General features: G+C 43.0%; 1 protein-coding gene across 1 annotated transcript in view; it reads left to right on the top strand.

The window, feature by feature from the left end:
• The window catches only part of PDE8B (phosphodiesterase 8B), a 249,015-nt gene that overhangs the window by 208,044 nt on the left and 19,326 nt on the right, over positions 1-21,645 (top strand). The window contains exons 11-14 of the mRNA XM_090276403.1: positions 14,167-14,209; positions 17,673-17,750; positions 19,882-19,958; positions 21,299-21,463. Coding sequence (XP_090132529.1) covers positions 14,167-14,209; positions 17,673-17,750; positions 19,882-19,958; positions 21,299-21,463 — 363 coding nt within the window. The remainder of the gene's footprint in view (positions 1-14,166; positions 14,210-17,672; positions 17,751-19,881; positions 19,959-21,298; positions 21,464-21,645) is intronic.

Genomic DNA, 21,645 nt, shown 5'->3' on the forward strand with positions numbered 1-21,645 from the left:
CCTCTCCCTAACTCCCTACAAGAATTCACTTATCGGTGTGCCCCTAGCAGGGGGAGCCTCCAAGCAGCTCTTGGCTAGTGAGCTCTCCGGCTTGGTACTGCAGACACACCGGGTCCCGGAATGACTCAGCCTGCAGTGCGACGTAAACCCCTCCACCAGCCTCCACGCTGCTCCCATGCTCTCCTCCCTGTTCACGCTATCGGAGATCCACACTCACTCAGTCACTCCTCTCTGCATTCGTTCCTGGAGTCTCTCCTTAACAGGAGCGAACTGAGAACACTGTCCCTACTCCACCACCATCTTCCCCTCTCGTATATTTTTCTGTTGTTGGGTAGTATTCTGTATAAATGCCAATTAGGTCATGAAGGTTGATTGCATTCTTCATATTGTCTGTGTTTTCACTTTTTTATTTTTATTTTTTTTATTACATGCTGAAAGAGCGCTGTTAAGATCCTCAATTGTTATTGTGGGCTTGTCTACTTCTCCCTTCAATTCTATCAATTTTTGTTTCTTGTGTTTTGAAGCTCTGCTGTTAAGTAATATAGATTTATAATTATTATGATGTATTGATCCTTTTTTATCATTATGAAAAGCTCTTTTTATATCTGGTGATACTCTTGTCTTATAGTCTATTTTATTTAATATTAATATAGCAACTACACCTTCTTATGTTTATTCGTTTGTATGATGTATGTTTCCTAGCCATTTACTTTCAATCCATATATCTATTTAAGGTACATTTCTTATAGACAGCACATAGTTGGCTTTTGATTTATCTTCTCAGTTCTGACAATCACTGTGTCATAACTTGAATGTTTAAGGTCCACATTCAAAAGCCCTACCCAGGCTTCTCAGTCTGCCCTATGAAGCCTGATCCTCCAGCCCAGACTGATCCCTTCCCCTGAAGCCAGGGCGTCTGAGTGGCTGCAGATGGCACATCACGTATGACTCTGTTTCCCAGTCTTCAGTCAGTCCTAGACTTTGATGGTTTCCACATTCAGGCACCTCTTGATCTATTCATAGTTAATTTTTTTCTTTAGAAGTAGTCACTTTTAAAACTTTATATCACCACAGTAATCACTACCATAAAATGGAATACCACAATCACTAGTCATATAGGAAGGTAACAATTAATATAGCTATAATAGGAAAAAAACATAATTTTATTAAATTCTAGACAGCCACTGCTGTTGGCTGAAAGCTCTGAGACTTTAGAAAGAGATGGTGTTAAAGATGTACCAATACCAATCTGAGGCTTTCTCTTCGATATACTCAGTAGGCTTGGAAAGACACTGAGGGGAGAGTGACCTGAATATATGATTCAAGGTTATTTAGTGTCAACGTTTGGAACGCCCTGAGCCTACCTGTTAACCCCTTGGCATCCCACCCACTGAGAAATGCTATCCTTGGCACTTCCAAACCAGCTTCCTGAGAGTATCCCTTTGTCCCCTGTCACATCCCTGTGCCTAGAACATTGCTTGACACATAGTGTTCTCTCAACAAACACTGAATGAATACATTCATTGTGCTAGTGCTTGTCTTTTGTCCCCTAGTAGACCCTAAATCCCTTGAGAGCAGGGACTAGCTTCTAACCATCTTTGTCTCACAGGCCCAATAAATACTTGTTGAGTTGAATTAGAAGTTGAGGTGTCATTTGGAGTTGCCCTTTTTCTCTTGGGGGTGTTATTTCACAAAATGTAAACAAGGATTCTAGTGACTTGCATTTGCAGAACCCAAGGACACGCAGTGATGAAGCTGTTTCACTCTTGTGTCTTCTCATTATCACTAAGTTTTCTCTTGTGCTGTCTCTGCCTCTGCCTAAGTTTTCAAAGGGCCTGATTTACTAAGGGAAAGTCCTGCTGATTGTTTGTCTTATGGTGATTGCTGTGGTGTCGTTAAGTAGTTTAATGACTCTGTTCAGTGCTAGTGTAACTGGAGAATGTTCGATTTTTGCAATTCCCTCGTTCTCAGGACAAAGTCTAGCAGGCATGTGAGTTCACACAGACAAGTGTTTAGCAAAAAGTGCCCTCCAGTTATTGACAAGTCTTTAAGAACAAGAAACTTTAAGCAAGATGAAATTTTGTTCTGAAGCTATTTATGTTCAATATGTCTCTCTGTCACAGAGCAGTGAGGGGACACACGCTAGAGGAAGGCCAGCACAAAAGTGAGACATACAAACGTATGCTTATGTGTGAAGCGCTCAACAGAGTTTGCCCCATATTGGCATATATGCGCTAAAGGCAGATTCCTGAAAACTGAAATCAGTCCTGATGTAACAAGCAGTATAAACATCACTGAATCCAGGTTCTCAACAAACAGGAACATCTATGAAAGAGAAAGAGAGCAAAGGGAACCAGCATGATTTGGGCACCCACAATGGGCCAGCCCAGTGGTTCTCAAACTAAGACCACTGGATCAGCAGCCCCTAGCTCACTGGGAACTTGTTAGAAACACAGACTCTTAGCCCTGACCCAGACCTACCAAAGCTGAACTGATGAGGGTAGAGCCCTGCACTGTGGTTACACAAGATCTCCAGGTGATTTCAATATAAAGGTCAGCTTGGAAGCTACTGGATTAGTCGTGTTGCACACATTATTCCAATTGATCCTCTTATATCCAAACAAGTAGGTATTGGTCCCCATTCACCCATAAGAAAACTGTGACTCAGTGAAGCTCATAAGTTCCCCAGGTTTACACGACCAGAAATGGAGATAGCAAAAGATCTGTTGGCAATTTATAATTTTCCACTTGAATCAGTGTTTCTCATACAATAAGATACAATCAAACTACCTGGAGATTACACATTAAATTGTAGATCCTGAGTTAGTGAATCTGGAGTGAGCCTGAGAGTCAGTAGTTGTAACTAGCAGGGGCTGCGGGTGTGCAGAGCACTCTGGGTAGCAAGGCACAAGACCTCACCTATTGCAGCTGGTGGCCAGGCCTGCAGCCTGGGCGTCACCTGGGAACTGTTAAGAGTCCCAAATCCTAGACCCCGCCCAGACCTCATGAATCAGAAACTCCAGGGGCAGTGTGGTGCAGCAGCCTGGTTTAACAAACCCTTCAGGTGATTCAGATTTGTTGCTGAAATCTAAGAACCACTCTCATATTTCCATATTAGAAAACTCGGTATTTATGAAGCCAAGTGGTGTTTACATGGTAGGTCTTTGAAAGTCATTAAAAGAGAAACTGAACAAAGGAAGAAAGAAAACACTTAAGCCTGAATGGTAGCTTGCACTAAGTGTTTTCCCATGAGGTAAGGATACAAAAATGATTATCACTGGGCTGTGTGATGAGAGCACATCTCTGCAGCAGCCCTTACAGATGCAGGTTGAATGTAGGGCCAGGGGGCACTAGCACTGATATATGGGACATTTTGACCAAGGGGTACAGTGTATGTGAATATGCTAGATCTGGCGTTGCACAGAAGAGGGATGCTGAAGTTTTTCCAAGAATATATCTAACACTTGAAACCTATATAATTGTATTACCCAGTGTCACCCCAATAAATGCAATAAAAAATGTTTAAAAAGAATAACAATGGAGGAGATATAGCTAACAATTCTGGCATACAGCAAAGTCGTCGTCGGCAGCCGTCCGTCTCGAGAGACGATGGTGTAGCTTCTTAAGAGTCTATCTGCACCGCCGAGAATGGTTGTGCAGTCCGACTCGGGAGTGACACGGTATCTGTCTCCTCCCGTGTTGAATCGACATCTTGCAATGACGCTGGGGTGTCCTCTCCAGTGAAGCTGAAGCTACAGAGCCTGGGCAGGGTGATATGGAGGGTCTGCTGTTGCCCATGCAGCAGACCCCCCCTCTCTTGGCAGCTGAAGGGTCCAAGGGAAAGACGGAGTCAATACAGCTTGGTTTCAGGTGCGCCGCAGGAGTTGCCGGTGTTGACTACAACGTCAAACCGCCTTAGGGACTCCGGCTCCGGATTTTCTGTCGGGGTTTACTCCCTTAGCCTTTCCCCTGAAGAGGTATGCCGCAAGGCAGCGGAGGTTTTTTGGAGTCAGAGTTTTCCTTCTCTGATGTGCCCTGACTGGAAGATCGAACCAGTGACACTTAGCTCGCAGGCCGACGCTCAATCCACTGAGCCAAACCAGCCAGGGCTCATACAGCAAAGTATGTCAAGAACAACAAACAAAACCTTGGGATTTTTCTTTTTAATCTGTGTAATCTTAAAAATTCATATGGCTATCTTCCTTCATATCAAACCAATGAATGTTGCTTTGATATAAGTAACATTTTATATTATCATTAAGACAATGGGGAGAGATGATGTTGTGTTGAGTCTTTTAGGCTCATGAAATTAACTGAAGTCAAGATCAGATGGGCTTCCCTGCAATTTCTCCTCTGTCTTGGTGCTAACCCCGGCTCAGATACATGAAAACAAGGACACCAGCTTACCCATGGCCTTAGGAGCTACATAAAGGTGATGACTGAGGGCAGGGATCCAGAATGTGGTATCTGGTGTTTTGTTCCCATGTTTGGGAAGCACGGGTGTTTGTTTTGTGAATGGGTGGGAATTTTGAGAGGTGTATCTTCAAGTGGTTTTTGATAATAGAGCAGACAGGAAAGACCTTTGATTCATGCATCAGATAGATACTTCTGCCATTTAAGGAAATACTCATCAAAGTGTTTTCAGTGAAGAAAGATGATCAAAGAAATTCTGTATGCTGCCACTCACACTGTCATTTTCATTGCATGTCAATGAAGGGAGGGTCTCAGAGGACTTGGTTTCCATGGTTTTCTCTCTCATCCAACATTCAGACACCACTTCATCCCTGAAGTCACAACACAGACATGAAAGCATTCAGTTTTGTCATGAAGTTGTTGATCAAGAACGTTCAATCTTAAGAAAAAAGGATTGCTTAATAAGTCCATTTTGTAAGCTACTATGATTATTTAAGAGAATAATACTTTTCTTCATTTTAATCAAGTTTTTATCCCTTTTCATAATATTGGGGGGTGGGGGTTAGGGGGAGACAGAAAAACAACCAAACAACAGGAAGCCTGAGTTTGAAAACTTTTATCAGAACCATCTTCCATCAAAGCTAGCACTCTTCTATATAATCAAGAAGTATTTAAGTTACTTCTAATTTCATTACAAATGTGTGTATGAACAATGTTTTTTGTTTTTTAAAACAATATCTACCATTTTACTGCTCCATGGAAAACAGTGAGAAATATAGCAAAGGATCTCTCAGAAGCACAGATCCTGATTGCTGACCATCCCACCCCCTCCTCTGCCTGTCATAGGTTTTGCACTATCAGAGCATGTGGATGTATTTTTTAGTTAATACTTTATTTCCTTTTTTTTAAGAAACACATTTTATGGAAAATTTTCTTATCGGTATTCTACCATGAAACACTTTGTAGATTAATGCCTTTAGGGACATCGATACTAATATTATTGGTCAATAGAGACCAATACGATGGCCAAATCATTAATAACAGCATATTCACCACAAGCTATAAGGTAAAGAGGCTGATTAATCTCAGTCTCTTATGGACTCACATTTATTGAGCTTCTATGTGCCAGGTACTGTTAACTCTCAGTACACAAAGGTAACCAAATGAGTCGCAGCTCCTGCTTAAATAGAACCTACAGTCTGGAAGGAGAATAGACAATCAAACAGTACGAAGTTGTGAACTGTAAAAAAAGGCAATAAAGGAAAAGTTCATTGAGAACATTTGAATGAAAGAGTTGACCTCAGAAGGGACTAGAATGGGCAGGAACTATCTGGGAAGGCTTCCCTGTGGAAATCACCTTTCAGCTAAGATCTGAAGGACAAATAGGCAAAGGGAAGAGAATCGATTGGGAAGCTTCTTGGGCAAAGAAGTTACATGTGCAAAGACCCTGAAGTAGGAAAATTAGAGGGTGGGAAGGAGGCCAGTTTTTCTCCCATAGGTTTAGGTCCATAATTCATAAAACTAATCACCAAAATTATTAAAAATCAATGTATTAAATAGTTATCTAGGTAAATCTTATACTTCTAAGACTGCCAAGTGCTGCCCACAGGGTTCAAAGTGGATCATCATCTTCCTGCCTAGGCTCAGGAGTCCTGGAACCATGACGTCATGCACCTTGCTCAGTTCAGGCTGTACTGAATTTCTTCTGTCTTGCTTATTTTCACAGATTCTGAAATTATATTTCAGACTTCCAATATTTAACCATTAGTTTATAGTCTGTTGAACATGTAATTTTACCAATTTTTTAAATAAAAATGTTCACACATATAGAGGAGTTAGAAGTATAGATAAATATATATGCGCCTACTACCTAGGTTCTATGATTAATATTTTGTTCTATCATACATATATCCATCTAGCTCTCAATTCATCCATCAGTCCATCTTATTCTTTGATATATTTCAAATTAAGTTGCAAACATCAGGACATTTTATTCTTTGGTACTTTAGCATGCCTATGATTAAACTAAAGTTTAATATTTGTTTTTGGGCTTTTTCCTTTCCTGGATAAAAGTTATGTACAGCGAAATGCACAAATCTTAAGTAGAGCATTCCTTGAGCTTTGACAAATGCATATACCTCTGAAACCCAGACCCCATCAAGATATCAAACCTTAGGATCCCAAAAGTTCCCAGTCCTCCCTGCCTCCACTCCTACCCACCCCTTAGGTAACACTGTTCTGAGTTATTTAACCATATATTAGTTATGCCTGTTCAGAACTGCATAGTTTCTACTCTTTCATACTTGGCTTTGTTCACTCATCATAATGTTTTGGGGTTTTTTTCTTTCCATTTTATTTTGGTTTCAGGTGCTAGCATACTTTACAAAGTGTTCTCAATATTCCCAGTGCCCAGCTGGCATCATACATAGTAATCGCAGTGTTACTGACTCTTGTCCCTGTGCTTAACTGCATCCCCATGGCTCTTTCATCACCACTCACTTGTACTTAATCCTTCACCATCTCTTTCACCCAGTGCCCCAACCCCTCCCCTCCGCAATCAGCTGTTTGCTCTGTGTCTATGAGTCTGTTTCAATTTTGTTTATTCATTATCTTGTTCATCATGATAAGGTTTTGAGAGTCATCCCTGCTGTAGGTATCAGTGATTTTTTCCTTTTTATTGCCACATAGTATTCCATTGCATCAATCTACCAGTTTACTTCTCTTGTTGATGGACTTCTGGGCTCTTCCCAGTTTGGGACCCCTGTGAACATTAGTTGGAGAAGTGTTTTTGTGAATATATGCTTTTTTTTGTTCTGGGTAAATGCTCAGAAGTGGAACTGAATACAGAGGAGTTGGGAATAGGGTAGGTCTGTGTTTAATTTTATAAGATACTGCAAGACCGTTTTTGTTTTTTTTAAATATGCTTTATTGATTATGTTGCTACAGTTGTCCCAATTTCTTTTCCCTTTGTTCCCCTCCACCAACTGACATCCCTCCCTCCAGTTGTCCCCCTGTTAGTCCACGCCCATTGGGTGTGCATATAGTTCTTCTCAAAATCTTCCCATCTACTCCACTCCCTCCTACTATGCTTCTTAATTCCTGTACCATCTCCCTCCCTTTCCCCCCTTCCCCCTCCCTGCTGACCTCCCCCCAGTATGTTCCCCTTACCTATAATTCTTTTCCCACTCTTGTTGCCTACTTAGTTTGCCTTTCTTTCAGTTCCCTAGCTTCTGTTGTTGGTTGTTGTGATACAGTTTTCATTTTAATATTCATAGTTTTGATCTTCTTTCTCCTAAACAAGTCCCTTTAACATTTCATATAACAGTGGTTTGGATCTGATGAACTCCTTCAGTTTTACTTTGTCCTGGAAGCACTTTCTCTGCCCTTCTATTCTGAATGACAACTTCACTGGATAGAGTAATCGTGGTTGTAGGTTTTTGCTTTTCATTACTTTGAATATTTCTTACCAGTCCCTTCTTGCCTGCAGGGTTTCTTTTGAGAAATCAGCTAATAGTCTTATTGGGACCCCTTTGTATGTAATTCTCTTCTTCTCTCTTGCTGCTTTTAAGATTCTCTCTTTATCCTTAATTTTTGACATTTTGATGATAATGTATCTTGGTGTGGTTCTCCCTGGGTCCAATTTTTCTGAAACTCTCTGTGCTTCCTGGACCTGTAAGTCTATTTCCTTCCCCAGGTTAGGGAAGTTCTGCTTCATTACTTTTTCACATAATTTTTCAATTTCTAGTTCTTCTTCTTCACCTTCTGGCAACCCTGTGATTCAGATGTTGGCCCGCTTATAGCTGTCCAATAAGTTTCTGAGCCTCTCCTCATTTTGCTCATTTCTCGTTTCCTCTTTCTGCACTGGTTGACTGTTCCTTCCCTATGTTCCAATTTGTTGATTTGATCCCTGGTTTTCTTGCCCTCACCACTAGTTTTGTATGTGTTTTTGCTCATTTCAGCAGGACTAGCCTTCATTCCTTCCCTGTCTTGTTTAAGATCTGCTATTAGGTTTGTAAGCACTTTTATGAGCAAAGCTCTGAACTGTGCCTCAGAAAGATTTCCTATCTGCTGCTTCGTTAGATTTGAAATTTGCTGTCTGGTCAGCTGCATCACTGGGATCTCTATCATGATCTGTGCCATCCTGAACAGTTTTGTGTTTACCTTTGCTTCCTGGGCAGGGCTGTCACACCTCTTACACTATAGGGGGCAGAGCCCTGTGCACTCATCACAACCTGGTGTTTTCTGCGGGGGTGGGGGTCCAAGATGGATTCCTGCTGTTCAATCTCTGCTGAGAGACCAGGAACCTCCTCCTCTATCCCCACCCACACTGGGCCTCATAGTCCAAGGCAATGGGGGTCTGCCTTTCCCGGCTTTGGAATCGCAATTTGAGGGGTCTGGTCTGCAGCCGGGGTTGCTCCCCAGGTGCTTCTCGCCTCCCCTTAAATACGGGTGTCTGTGCTTACCGCTGTCCTGCCGCCATCACTGCTGCTGCCGCAGACAGCACAGCTTGATCTCTTCTCCCCGGCTTCACCCCTCCTAACTGTCCGGATGAGCACCACTTCTTTATAACTTCATACGTTGGACTTCCATTTATTTTCTAGAACTTCTGGTTATTGCTGGTTTTTCAGTAGATGTATTTCTTCTTAGTTGTGGAGGGAGACAGAGCATGTCAGTCTAGGCCTCCATCTTGGCTGGAAGTCTCCTGTGTGTGTGTTTGCTTCCGTGTCCCAAGGAGAGCTGTTGCTTCTACTACATTGTAAGGGGTGGAGCATTAGGGATTCATCAGTAACGGGCGATCTGTTTCAGCATGTTGTGGCGCTGTATGTGGGGGAGGGGTCTGAGAAGGAACAATGCCGCTTGCCCAGCACTCGCCCGTCTTCCAGGCACTTCTCCCACTTCTGCACCCGACTGGCGCCCCTCTAGGGGCTGCTCTGGCCGTCATTCCCAGAGTGAGTGGGTCTGTGGATATTCTAGGACGGTGAGGGCCCTTTAAACAAGCAGACTCTGTTGAGAGACCGGCAGTTTCTGCCTCCATCTCAACCCCCAGTGGTTTGCACAGTCAGAAGCAATGAGGCTTAATTTTTCCCAGTGCTGGGACCGTGAGCTGTGAGGTCTGGTGAGGAGTTGGAATGCTCCCCAGGTGTCCCTCCTGACTTTTTAAAATGTGTAACTGCACTTTCCGCCAGCCTGCTCCTGTTGCCACTGCTGCCACCACCACACTGTGTCCTCTCCACCTGGGCTCCGCCTCTCCTGCCTGTCTGGATGAATATTTCTTCTTTATATCCTTGTTTGCTGAACTTCCATGCACTTTGATTTTTTGGAACTTCTAGTTGTTTCTAGTTTTGAGGTAGTTGTATTCCTTCTTGTGGAGGGAGATGCAGCATGTCTGTCTACGCCTCCATCTTGGCCGGAAGTCCTGCAAGACCATTTCCATAATGGTTGTAGAATTTCATACTCCCTTCCATTGTTCCACACCTTTGACAAGATTTCTTTTCAGTTTTAGACATTCTGGAAGATGTGTAGAGAATGTATAAATTCAAATGATTATTCTCTAAGAGGAAAACAATCAAATGACCCTGAAATCACACACACACACACACACACAGAATTTGTAGTGCTTTTTGAGCCAAGCACAATTGGGAATTTATAAACAAAGCATGTAGCACAAGGAGAGCAACATTTGTGGGAAGCTATAGTGTTTTAAGTAATTAAAGGTTGGGAGCTATGAATTTTCTTTCCAGAAACAAGCTGTTAGCTTCAAAGGACTTGCTTTGAGCTCTGGCAAGAGCAGCACAGGCCGAGGAAGGTGGTAGTACTCACATCACAAAAACTTAGCGCTCTGCCGCAGTTCCCCCAGGATGCACAGCGTATAATTTACTACACATGAACATTGTCTGCACTTAAAGCTTTTTTCACAAAGGAAAAACAACAAAAACACTACCCTCCAGAAAGACTGAATTCCAGTTTTTGCTTTGCTTTAGAATGCATGTAAAAAAACCTATTGATAACAAAGATTCATACTTTCCTCAAAACTTGAAAGAAAATCATATTTCAAACAGATGTCCTGCACTGACCCAGGAGATGATGTCCTCACATCCCAGTATAACAGGCCTTGGCCTGGGACTTCCCTTCGGGGCCTCACTGTAGGAATCAATGTGACAAATGGGAACCAGTTTTGGAGCTAGAGGAAACCTGGTTTGAAATTGGGCTCTGCCACAATTGTGTGGCTCAGGCAAGTCCTTTAACCTCACAAAACCTCAGTTTCCCTATATTTCAGAGGAAAAATGATCCTTCCTCCCCTGTGGGAGTGTTGTAATGACTAGGTTGCAAATGGAAAGCTGCTAACACATGGCAATCATCTAAGCCAGCAGTTCTCAACCTGTGGGTTGCAACCCCTTTAGGGGTCGAACAACCCTTTCACAGGGGTCACCTAAGACCATCAGAAAACACATATATAATTACATATTGTTTTTGTGATTAATCGCTATGCTTTAGTTATGGTTGGAGGTCACCACAACATGAGGAACTGTATTAATGCGTCGTGACATTAGGAAGGTTGAGAACCACTGATCTAAGAGATGGTTGCTGTTCTCATGAGGAGAGGCGGTCCGTCTCTCCTCCTGCCACCCATGAGTCTCCCCTAGGCTGCCTACCAGAGAACACCAAACTACCAAACCCCTCATTCCCTGTCTATTTCCTCAGTGAGCTTGAATGGGAATTATGAGAAAATAATTTAACTGGAATTGTTAATGGTGAATGGCACCAGATGTTAGACCTCAGTCCTTGAGTTCTGGCTAAGAAAGAATTCAGAACCAAGACTCAAATACAAGCAAAAGTTTGTTTAGAAAGTCACAGAGGCAGAAGTGAGCCGTGGAAGAAGTGAGCCAGCTGGGCTGTGTGGGCTCAGGAGACAAGTTACAGAGGCAAAAGAAGGGCCTTGGAGCCAGGGAGAGGAAAAGCAAAGGTGTGAGCCTTGAGGAAAGAAAGGGGGAAGGAAACAGGCAGATATGCTCCGGGGGGGGGGGGGAGGGTAGGGGAGCACACGCTGGATCCTTACTCTTAAGGTATTTTATTTGTTTCCTAAAAGCAAGGATTTTAGGGGATGTTTCAGGGGAGGATCTCAAAAGAATATCCACCAGCTTTTCAGGTTTGTCTTTTCAGGGTCATGGTCTCCACTGATTGGTCAGGGCCAGGGCAAGGGGTCGTTAGTCAATGCAGTGGGTCCTGATACCAGCCATAGCATCACTTTGTCTGGTTTTGCTGCTTTTCTGGGCATAGAGCTAAAATACAGCTAGCCTTAGATGTTACCTCTAGTTTGACCAAAACTCTGTCTCTGTGGTCCACAGACTCAAGGCTTTGTTCCTCAGATAATTTGATGCATGTTAGAACTTCTTTGTTCTGAGGGTTTAATGCTTTTAAGGGAGTCATATGAGGCTGTTCTCCAGCCCCTCCTCCAAGGGGTCTACCACAAGACCAGCAACATGCCAGGGGAAGAAAGGTCAGGGGAGGGTCCAAACCACGGGACCAGCGATATCTTAGGGGATGAAAGGGGGCAAGGTCCCACTCTACAATACTTGTGTTCCCAATTTTGCCTGTTGCTAAGAACCTAGGGCTTTCCACCCTCGTGATCTTCTGAACCTGGCCTATGGTTCATAGTCTGCTTTTGTCTAACTGCCTACTGTATCAGAATCATTCATACCAAGTTATACATGGCTGGGGGATTTAGACCTCCAAGAAAACAATTTAATTCTAGAAGAATGTTTTCATCCAAATGAATCTTTAGCTATAAAAGGTATTTAGAAGAGGTGTGTAGATAACCTGAGTCAGGAAGCTTCAATAAAAACCTAGTACTGCTGGAGTGTGGAGTGGGGCAGGTCTTCAGGTGCTGCTCTTGCCAAGAGGATCCCGAAATGAGTCACGAAATAGGGTCCTGGGCAGTGGATTCTGAGACAGCCTGCACACCTCTGCTAGTGAAGCAGGTAAAGGTCATTCAGTTGGTCAGTCACGTATTTCTAGTCTCTGTGCTGTCTGTAGGAGAGAGTTTGTCAAAGGAAGCTGAGCCAATTTGGAGGTGATGGGGTTGGAGTGGGTGCTGTGTGTTCAGCTCGGAAAGTGCCAAAGGCAGCATTCTAAGTGGAGAAAGGCCAGAGCCTCCTCAGCAGATGGACTGGTACCTCCTGTCATCCCTCCTCCCTGTCCCCTCTACTCTCCCCCCACCCTGCCTAGGGTGGGCGAGGTGGGCAGGGTTCATTTTTATCCCAAAGGCAGGGGTCGTCTGTGCATCCACTGGACCTTGGGCTTCTTCTGGCTCCATCTGGACAGAACACAAGCCCATGTTGGCCTTCTAGGCGGTCCACAGTTCAATCAATTGGCCTATGGGGGCTAACAAACTACGAACTACGTGAAAAGGTTTCTTTGTGCATAATCTGGGGAACCATGGGCTTTGTTCGTAAAGGAGAAATGTATTGTGATTCAAAAAGTAAAGCTAAGTATTCAAATATCACTTGCTTTTGAACTAAAGCTGATAGAGGAACAATTTGCAAGGCAAAAGTTGTATTCATTTGGTATGGATCAGAAAGTCACGCTGTACCCAGTAGCTTTGTAGCAAATGGTCTTTATCTGTAAAGGAAAAACAGAGGGGTGTTCACAGTGGAAATCAAAAGGTCCCATAATTATGGGATAAATCAGTCACAGCCCTTAGCCAATTTAAGACCAAGATCTCATGCATGCTGGCCAGGTAATTGTTTTGTGCAGAATAATTCATAGAAAACCGCTACCTTACTTAACACTTCAATTTTACATGATTATGTTTCAGTGGTTCAATCAAGCTGGAACATGTTACCTGTATCTGATATACTGGGGACTTCTGGCTATCACAGTTGTGTTGCTAAACCATCCCAATCGTCCTTCGTGGACAGTCCTCCACACTCACCTGTCTTGCTTATGAGTTAACTTATCCCATTCATAGAGTGCCTACAGATGTTTGATGGTCCGAGCTACTAGAAATAGGTGGATTTAGCAGGAGGGCAGCATGATTATAGCGTGACAGAGCTAGATGTGCCCCAGTGACAGAGTCTCAGTCGGTTGTGAACACAAGACAGGCAGAACCCCAAAGAAAGCAAATTTATTATTTCCAGTGTTAATTACTTCACCCGTTGAGCATTAGCACAGAATCACCACCAGAAAAAATTTTGATAATGAGAAAGAACTAGGTGCTAAATTGCATCTCAAGTTCAGATCTCATTGTGAAGAAACATGTTGTGATTGATCCTGTCTGTAATAGAGCATCTGAAGAGCTTTTTGGGAAGGCTTCTAGAAATGCTAGGTTTAAATTTGCATTACTTTTATATTACAGATAAATTTTATAATATGTAATGAAATATAAACAGGTTATATATTATTAGCCTTATAAAAATCTTAAATTCTTGTTATAGCTTTTTGGCTTTATACATTCCTGCAGACTGTCAGAATGAGAGCAGCTGATGGAGGCTTTAGATGTCCTGCTTAGAAAGTGTGTCCTCTGAGCATGCCTTGCTCTCAGAGTCAGCCATTCCATAAGTGTCGGGACTGAACAGAGCAGTCCAGACACTTATAATATTATCACCTGGTGCATATCTTTCATACTATCTGTGCAACTTCTTGCTCTCTTGAAGTCTTCAGTGCTTTTTAATGAAATTGTTTGGCCGCAAATGTAGCTTATACTATATTTTAAATCTTTTTCTCTTGTTTTACCAAACTTTCGAACAACTTTAGATTCACAAGATTCATCGTGATTCAGGAGACAGTTCTCAGACAGGTGAGAATACTTCAATTTCACTGTCACACAGCCAGGCGGCATCTGTGGGTTCACATCTGTAAGTCACTCTGAAGATGTCTAGATTGACAGCCACCACCCCAGAACTGAGATCGCTAAAATCTGAGTGCTGGTATCAGAAGGTTGGAAAGCCAGAATAAACCAGAATCCCTTCCATTTTTTTTGAATATTCATTCATGGCAGCCTTTTCTGCCCAATGCCACCCCTTCCTGACTTTGTTTTGCTGGCTAGAGACCACACAGCGCAGATAAACCTAACATGGAGAGTGGCCTCGAAGTCCAGGGAGATGCATCATTCATGCTATGCTCAGCCTCCCCTTTCTCTACAGCAGACAGTGACACACAGTTAGAAAACATGGTGGCCCTGGCCTGGGGGTCAGGAGCACTGAGTCACCATTTCTGCTCCCCATTCCCTCGCCTCATACTTTGGGCGAGACTCTGACCGTCTGACCCCTGGTTTCCTCAGCCATAAAATGATGACGTCTACCTTTGAAAGGTCTGAAATTCTCTGATCATTAGAGGGAAAAGTCAGTCTATTACCAAATGTTTAAAATTCTTGTTCTTGCACACAGACAACACATTCTCCACAGTTAGTGGCTTCCCAGCCACTAATGCAACACGTCAGGCCCTGGGCTGTTGTTCAGTCCCTCTCCTTGACCCCAGGACAAACCATATCTTAGCGGACTCAGAAAGATTTCATTAGATCTTTCTGACCTTTGGTTTCTTTATTTGTAAAATGAATTAACAATGTCCATCTTGTTGTTACGAGGATGAAAGGAGAAAATGTACATTGTATCTAGCAGTAGCTAGTATTTAACTATTTAGCATCCTCTTCCCCCTTCCCATCTCTTCTCTTCTCTTCCCTCTCAGATGTTTTGGTTTTTTGCTTTAACATTTACAGCAAGAATATTTAAACTCACTTAAGAGCTTCTGGGTGCCAAAATCTGCTACAAGCATTTTCATTTCCTTTAAAGTGCCCAGGATTGTCTTGCACATAATAGACGTTCAATAAATACTCACAAAACATTGATTGATTTAAGCCATCTCATCTTGGAAAGCACAGGTTCTACCATTTATTAGCTCTTTGACCTCGAGCTACCTGCATAATCTCTTCAAGATTAAACTTCCTCATCAGTAGAATGGGGATTATACTATGTAGCTTTCAGAATTGTTGCAATGATCATATAGATATTACTGCAGTTAAAATAAATATTAAAGCAGCATCTCTGCTGCAGAGTAGGCCCTCAGTACGTGGTAGCTATTGTTAGGTTGGTGACACTATCCGTTTTGCCATTGAGCATAGCTATTTAAAATGCCTTTATCCTTCTTTTTTGTAGTTTTTAAATTCATTTCACAGGCATCTATTAAGGGAATGAATAATAAATTATTTGATTTAGGTGGCCTTTATTGAAGAAAAATTTCTCGAAACTTTAAGTCATTTCTATTGCTTTAGTTTCTCTTAATTTCAACTGGTATAAAATCAAGAAGAATAAGTATTATCCATCTTCACATAATTTTCTAATGACTGAATTAGAATTCAACAAGACAACTGGGCCACCAGCTGTGAAACTAACCTCCCTAATTTAGCTTTTTTTAGAAACACTTTGAGGAATTCTTATGTTCTTTAATCTTGAATTTAACCTTAAATATTCAATAAATTCAATTTAATTACCTGGTAAACAAATATTAGGAACATATATGATTATTAAGTCCCTAACTAGGCTAAAAATGCATGCCTTTTGAGTGACCACTGTAGTTTCTGAGGGTTTGAAAAGTGCCTTATGATCTCAACAATATTACTTAAAGTACCACTACCTATAGTTTTTTAATAAAGAAATACCAAAACTCATATCCAAAGCTAGAAAAATTGACAGATTCTGGAAGACAAAATTAGGCAAAAGGGTAGCAAATCTTTTAAGTTAGATCATTTAAGACATGTCTCTATGGCTATAGTGTTCAGATAAATTTTATAATAGTCTTACCTTTCACTTCGTACTGTAAAAGTACACACATAATTCAGGTTTAGTTACTGATTTAGTCTTTTAATTGAATCATATTTTTAGGACACTAAAATAAATGGTTAAAAAAGGTGACCTAGAGATGTGTCTAAGACATATTATGAAGTGAAAACAGCAAGTAGAAGAACAACACTATAACAATATCTCATGTGTGCCTAAAAGAGGTATATATGCAAATGAACAGATTAATAATAATAGCCCACATGAACTACAGACTTAGCAGGCACTGTTCTAAGTGTTGTCCGTGGATTAACTAGTTTCCATCCACAATAGGGTGTGAATGAGATGCTGCAGCTACCCTCACCTGACAGATGTGGTTACTGAGTAACATTTCCCAAGGTTGCACAGCTGCTAGATGGATAGTGGAGACTTGAATTTGGACAATTTGACTCTGGAGCTGGTCCTCTTAACTACTGCACTCTCTTACACCTTTTTGGGATGTCACTAGACAATTCTTTAAAAAGCATTATTTCTTCTTTCTCTCTTGAAATATCATTTACCGGTGTCAGAGAAATGCACTCTCCTTTCTGGAACCTGCATGTTTGCCTCCTGTCTCAGCACAGAAAGGAGCAATTCTGTCACAGTGGAGTTTCTCTCCCTGCTCATGCGTGGCTCCTACAATAAGCAAATGCCCAGAAAATGCATGTTTCTGCAGCCACCTCTGCAGCCCTGACATGTTTATCCCTTGGTCTTCCCTGGTGGCATGCATCGTTGGCTTAGATCCTACCTTAGTGTGACAGCATATTTTATTAAATTCAAAGCCTGCAAAGACTTATGCAGAATTTTAAGTGCTTTTGCCCCTCAGAAAATGGGAACAGAAATGAGAGTTTAGCTGTTGGAAATTGTTCGAGTATAAAACTGCATTTTCTTCTCTTCCTTCCTGGGATCAGCAGTTTGCCTCACTTGATGAAGTCACATCCTCAGGAGAACCTAGAAGCCCATCTAGAGGCCTGACTTTTTGGAAGGCCTAAAATTGGTCCAAGAGTGTCTCAAGTAAATTCAACTCCCTGTGGATTTCATTAGTATTTTATTTCATCAAATATCCACATTAGAGCCTTCTCCATTCAGTTAAATGTATTTGTACTTCAGGTCAAAAATGAGCCCCCCCCCCAATTTCCCATAGTTTTAATGTTTATTTTAAAAATGAGTTTATTAATGGAACTAAGTAACCCTTTATCATAAGCCTCATGTCCATGATGTAATGCGGCACCATGAGAAAAGGGTGTTATCGTATAACTAAAGTGACTGACAAGTCTGTGTGTGGTAATAATTTGAAGAGAAAGTAGTTTCCTAGTTCTTAAAAATAGTTTATAGTGTGTAAGAAGTATCATTGTTTTCTTTGGATGATGAAGAGGAAGATGTATCCAAACTTCACCTGTGAATAAGCTGATGACTAATCACTCCCCATTTCTCATCTGAAATCCATAGAGTCTCATTCACTCAGATACAAGAACAGGAGGAGAGAGTCCATTGATGTGAAATCGATATCATCTCGAGGCAGTGATGGTAAGAAGTTTTGCAGATTTTCTTGACCTTTTCAACGTGTAGAAAATCATGGAAGAATACATTAAAGAATTTGTCAGCATATAAACAAAACCCCAAGGAATAAGATGTCAGCTAAACTGGCCTTTTCCCACATAGGCAGTAGATGTTTTAGGCCTTTTGATTCTTTTTACTTTTTACAGTCTTTGTCTTCTCTTGGAAATGACCCAGTGCTTGTTCCTTGGTGGCCTCAAGCGTGTTGGCCATTGCCACCAGAGCAGCTCGGTTTCAGTGGCTGGCTCACTGTTGGGTGCCCGAGGCACAGAGGGACCCAAAATCTTGGCTTCCCAGATCCAGTACAAACCCAGTTTTCAATGTACATGTCACACGCCCTTACTTTCCCTTAAAAAAACATCACAGGTAAATTGTGAGACAGACTTTAGCAAAACATTTTTTGAGTTCAATCAGGCCTAATCAATCCATTGGATTTGCAGGGAGATGGGAAAGTCAAAGATAATTCTGAAATTTCATCCCTACGTGGCTGGGAAGATACAAGCACTGTTTGCAGAAATAGGAGCGTCTCTGTGCAGGGCTGGGTGGGGGCCAAGGAGATGAGAAACTTCGTTTTCGTGGTGATGCCAAGGAAGCTGAAATGCAAGGCGGGCACTCAGGCTGGCGATGTCGGTGGGGAGTCCTAGAGGTGACAGATGAGCAGAGGCGCATCTCCAAGGGGTGTGTGTGTGTAATAAAAAACAGAGGGTCTGAATCCAAGGCTCAGAAGTGCACCCTCCGTGAGAGGGAGGCAGGAGAAATGGGGCCAATGACGAGGACTGGAGAGCAGGGGTGAGCCATATGAATCCAGTGTCCTGTGAACCGGGAATGAGAGGGAGCAAAGGAAAGGAGATGCCGAGCACTGTCAAGTGCTGCTGAGATCAGCGCTTCAGAGCTGAGAGCAGACTAATGGGTTTCACTCTTTCTGTTAGTTTTTATTTGGCAAATGAGGACAAATTGAACAGATACGAGGAGAGGATGGTTAGTGACTGACAGAAAGGAGAGAAGTGGGGTGGTACCTTCCAGGGATAGGCAGGAAGGGCCAGTGAAGGACTTCTCGGTCCTTCAGGTCACAAGGGAAAGCTGAGTATGAGGGAAATGGCGAGAACCAAAGACTCTAAAGAGAAGATGCGAGGGATGGGGACCAAGAATGGAAGGAAGATGGACCGAAATGTTTTCAGATGGGCTGAGGGTCATCATTTTAGATGGAGAGGACAACCAATGAGGGAATTTCACCTAGATGAGCTCAGTTCTCACAGTAGAGTTTGAGTTGCGATCATCGCCTGCACAGAGCACGGGAGAAGCGGCGGTTGAACAGGAGAGAGGCGTGCGGAGTGGCTGCGCTGGCAGCAGAGAGGACCGCAAAGGCAGCTGGACAGCAGGCCGGCTCTGCTGGTTTGGTAGATTAACTGATCCCTTCTCTGCCACACAGATTCTATCCCTCCTTCCTGCTTCATGGGGAGAGGTAGGAAGGTCTGACGGGAACAGTGCTTTTAAAGTAAAGCTTCTACCTTACAAATTTTGAATCACATGTAAGCATTACCTGTTCAAAAAAATAAAATTATTTTAGAATAAAAGTTTCTGCAGATTAGAGCTAGAGCCACCATGGGATCTGGGTGTTAAGAATCTAAAGGCTCAGGGGTGTGAGTGCCTGGCCCTAAGTCATACTGGGCGTGGGCTCACTCTTCTGCCCCCCCCCCCCGGACTGTGCCTTCCCTCCCACACTGCACAGGTATCCAGTTACATGGCCAGTAGCTCAGGACCGGAAGTGATGGAATTGCCTGAGATGGGCTTTAGTGACTTATGGGGAAGTGAGTCCTGCGGGGCTCATCAGGCTGTTGGAATGGGGTCTCAGGGTCCCATCAACTTCTGAAATTTCCCTGGTGACCTCAGGTTTCTAGAGCCTTCCTGCCACCAAAGTTCCAGGCCAGAGCATCCTTTCCAACTCTGGCCAGGAGTAGCCAAGCTCTTAGCCTTTCAGGGTAAAGAGATGAGTGAATTCATTGCTCTGAGAATCAGGCCCCAGTACGTGATGGGCTCCTTCGCTGCACTGAGCCACGCCGAGCCACCATCCCCAGCTACAACTTCCTCAACTTCTTTCCAGCACCGAGCCTGCAGAGCCGTCGCTACCCGTCTATGGCAAGGATCCACTCCATGACCATCGAGGCCCCCATCACAAAGGTGAGTGGCAGTTGCTGCCCTCACTCCACCATCAGGGTCACTCATCTCGGGGCTACATTTGGAGATGAAATGATAAATGACATACCACTGTTATCATCGAGTTTACAGTCTAGTAGAGGAAATTATTAAACAAGCACAATAAATCTGTGGTTATAAACTGCAATAACTGCTATAAAGGAAACCAGGGTTTATGAGAGGAAATTAGATGAGGGCCCTACGTGGGGTGTGTGGGAGGGTGTCTCTGTAGAGGAAGTAATGTTTGACGTAGGGCATGAAGCATGAACAGACAGAGCAGATGAGAGGGGGCGGAGTACTCAAGGCAGCAGACACAGGAAGGGAGGAAGCACCGGGGTGGAGAAGTGGGGGCTGGAGCATCTGAGGACCTCAGAAAGTCGGGGTGGATGGAGATGGGAGGCAGAGGGGGGAAGATAGCGACGTGGAGTTGTGCAGGGCTCAGTTTATTCTGGCCAACGTGGCCACAACAAGGAGTTTACATTTTAGTTTATGTGTAATGGAAACCCCAGGGGGTTGAAAGCAGGGAGTGACATGATCGGGTACGCAGACAATGGATCGGAGATGGCAAGAGTGAAAGAGAAGAGGCCAGTTGGGGGGGGTTCCAGAATTTCAGGTGCTAGAATTACAGCCGTGGAGATGGAGAGAAATGAATAGGCCAGGAAATACTTAGGAGTAAAGTTAATTTGACTTGGTGATTCATTATATTGTCAAGGTGGGGAGAGAAGGGAGGGAAAATGATATGTAAACCAGGGCCTCACAGACTTAGTGTGAGCATGGATAGAAGTGAGTTTTTTTTTGTTTTTTTTTTTTTACCATAGTGTGGAAGCTGGAGAAAAGAGCAAAGCTCCTTGTCTTCCATTTTTTGGTTAGGTTTACTTGCTTTGGCGAAAGAGGAGCAAGATCATGAGTTCGGTTTTGGACATGTAAGATATTCCAATAGATACATCAAGTTGGCAACTGAATACACAAGTCTGGAGGTCAAAAGGAGTTTGGAGCTTGTATGTAAATTTGAGAGTCCTTGGCATATGGATGACATGTGTCCAAAGTCATGGAAATGAAAGAGCTCATCTCTAGAAAGCCTGTAGAGCAAGAGAAAGGCACTCCACCCTGAAGGAGGGGTGAGCTGGAGGGGCAAGATCAGCAAAGGAGCCTAAGGAAGGGTGCTCAGTGAGTTAGGAGAAGCGCCGGTGAGAAGGGAGCACCGGGAAGGCCCTGGGCACTCTGAGCAACATGTTGTCATCTCATTTCTTTGGGATTCCAGGTGTGTATATATGGGGAGTAGAATCCTAATGTCCTCAATTTTTCTCCTTTCTTTACCTCTTTAGGTTATTAATATAATCAACGCAGCCCAAGAAAACAGCCCGGTCACAGTAGCAGAAGCCTTGGAGAGAGTTTTAGAAATTTTACGGACCACAGAACTGTACTCCCCTCAGCTGGGTACCAAGGATGAAGATCCTCACACCAGTGATCTCGTCGGAGGCCTGATGACTGTAAGTGATGAGGAAAACCTGGAAAGGCTGGGGACATGACGTTAAATGTATGCTAGGCTACATATAACGTGTACCATGTACTGTTACCTGGAATTGCAGAAATACCTATTGTATGGGTGAACATCAGCATAACCAGAAGCATCTGCATCAGAATTTTTGGGGGTGGTGTTCGTCAAGGAATT

The sequence above is a fragment of the Furipterus horrens genome, unplaced genomic scaffold (genome assembly GCF_987537825.1).
Source record: "Furipterus horrens unplaced genomic scaffold, mFurHor1.1.pri manual_scaffold_5, whole genome shotgun sequence".
Classification (NCBI taxonomy): Eukaryota; Metazoa; Chordata; class Mammalia; order Chiroptera; family Furipteridae; genus Furipterus; species Furipterus horrens.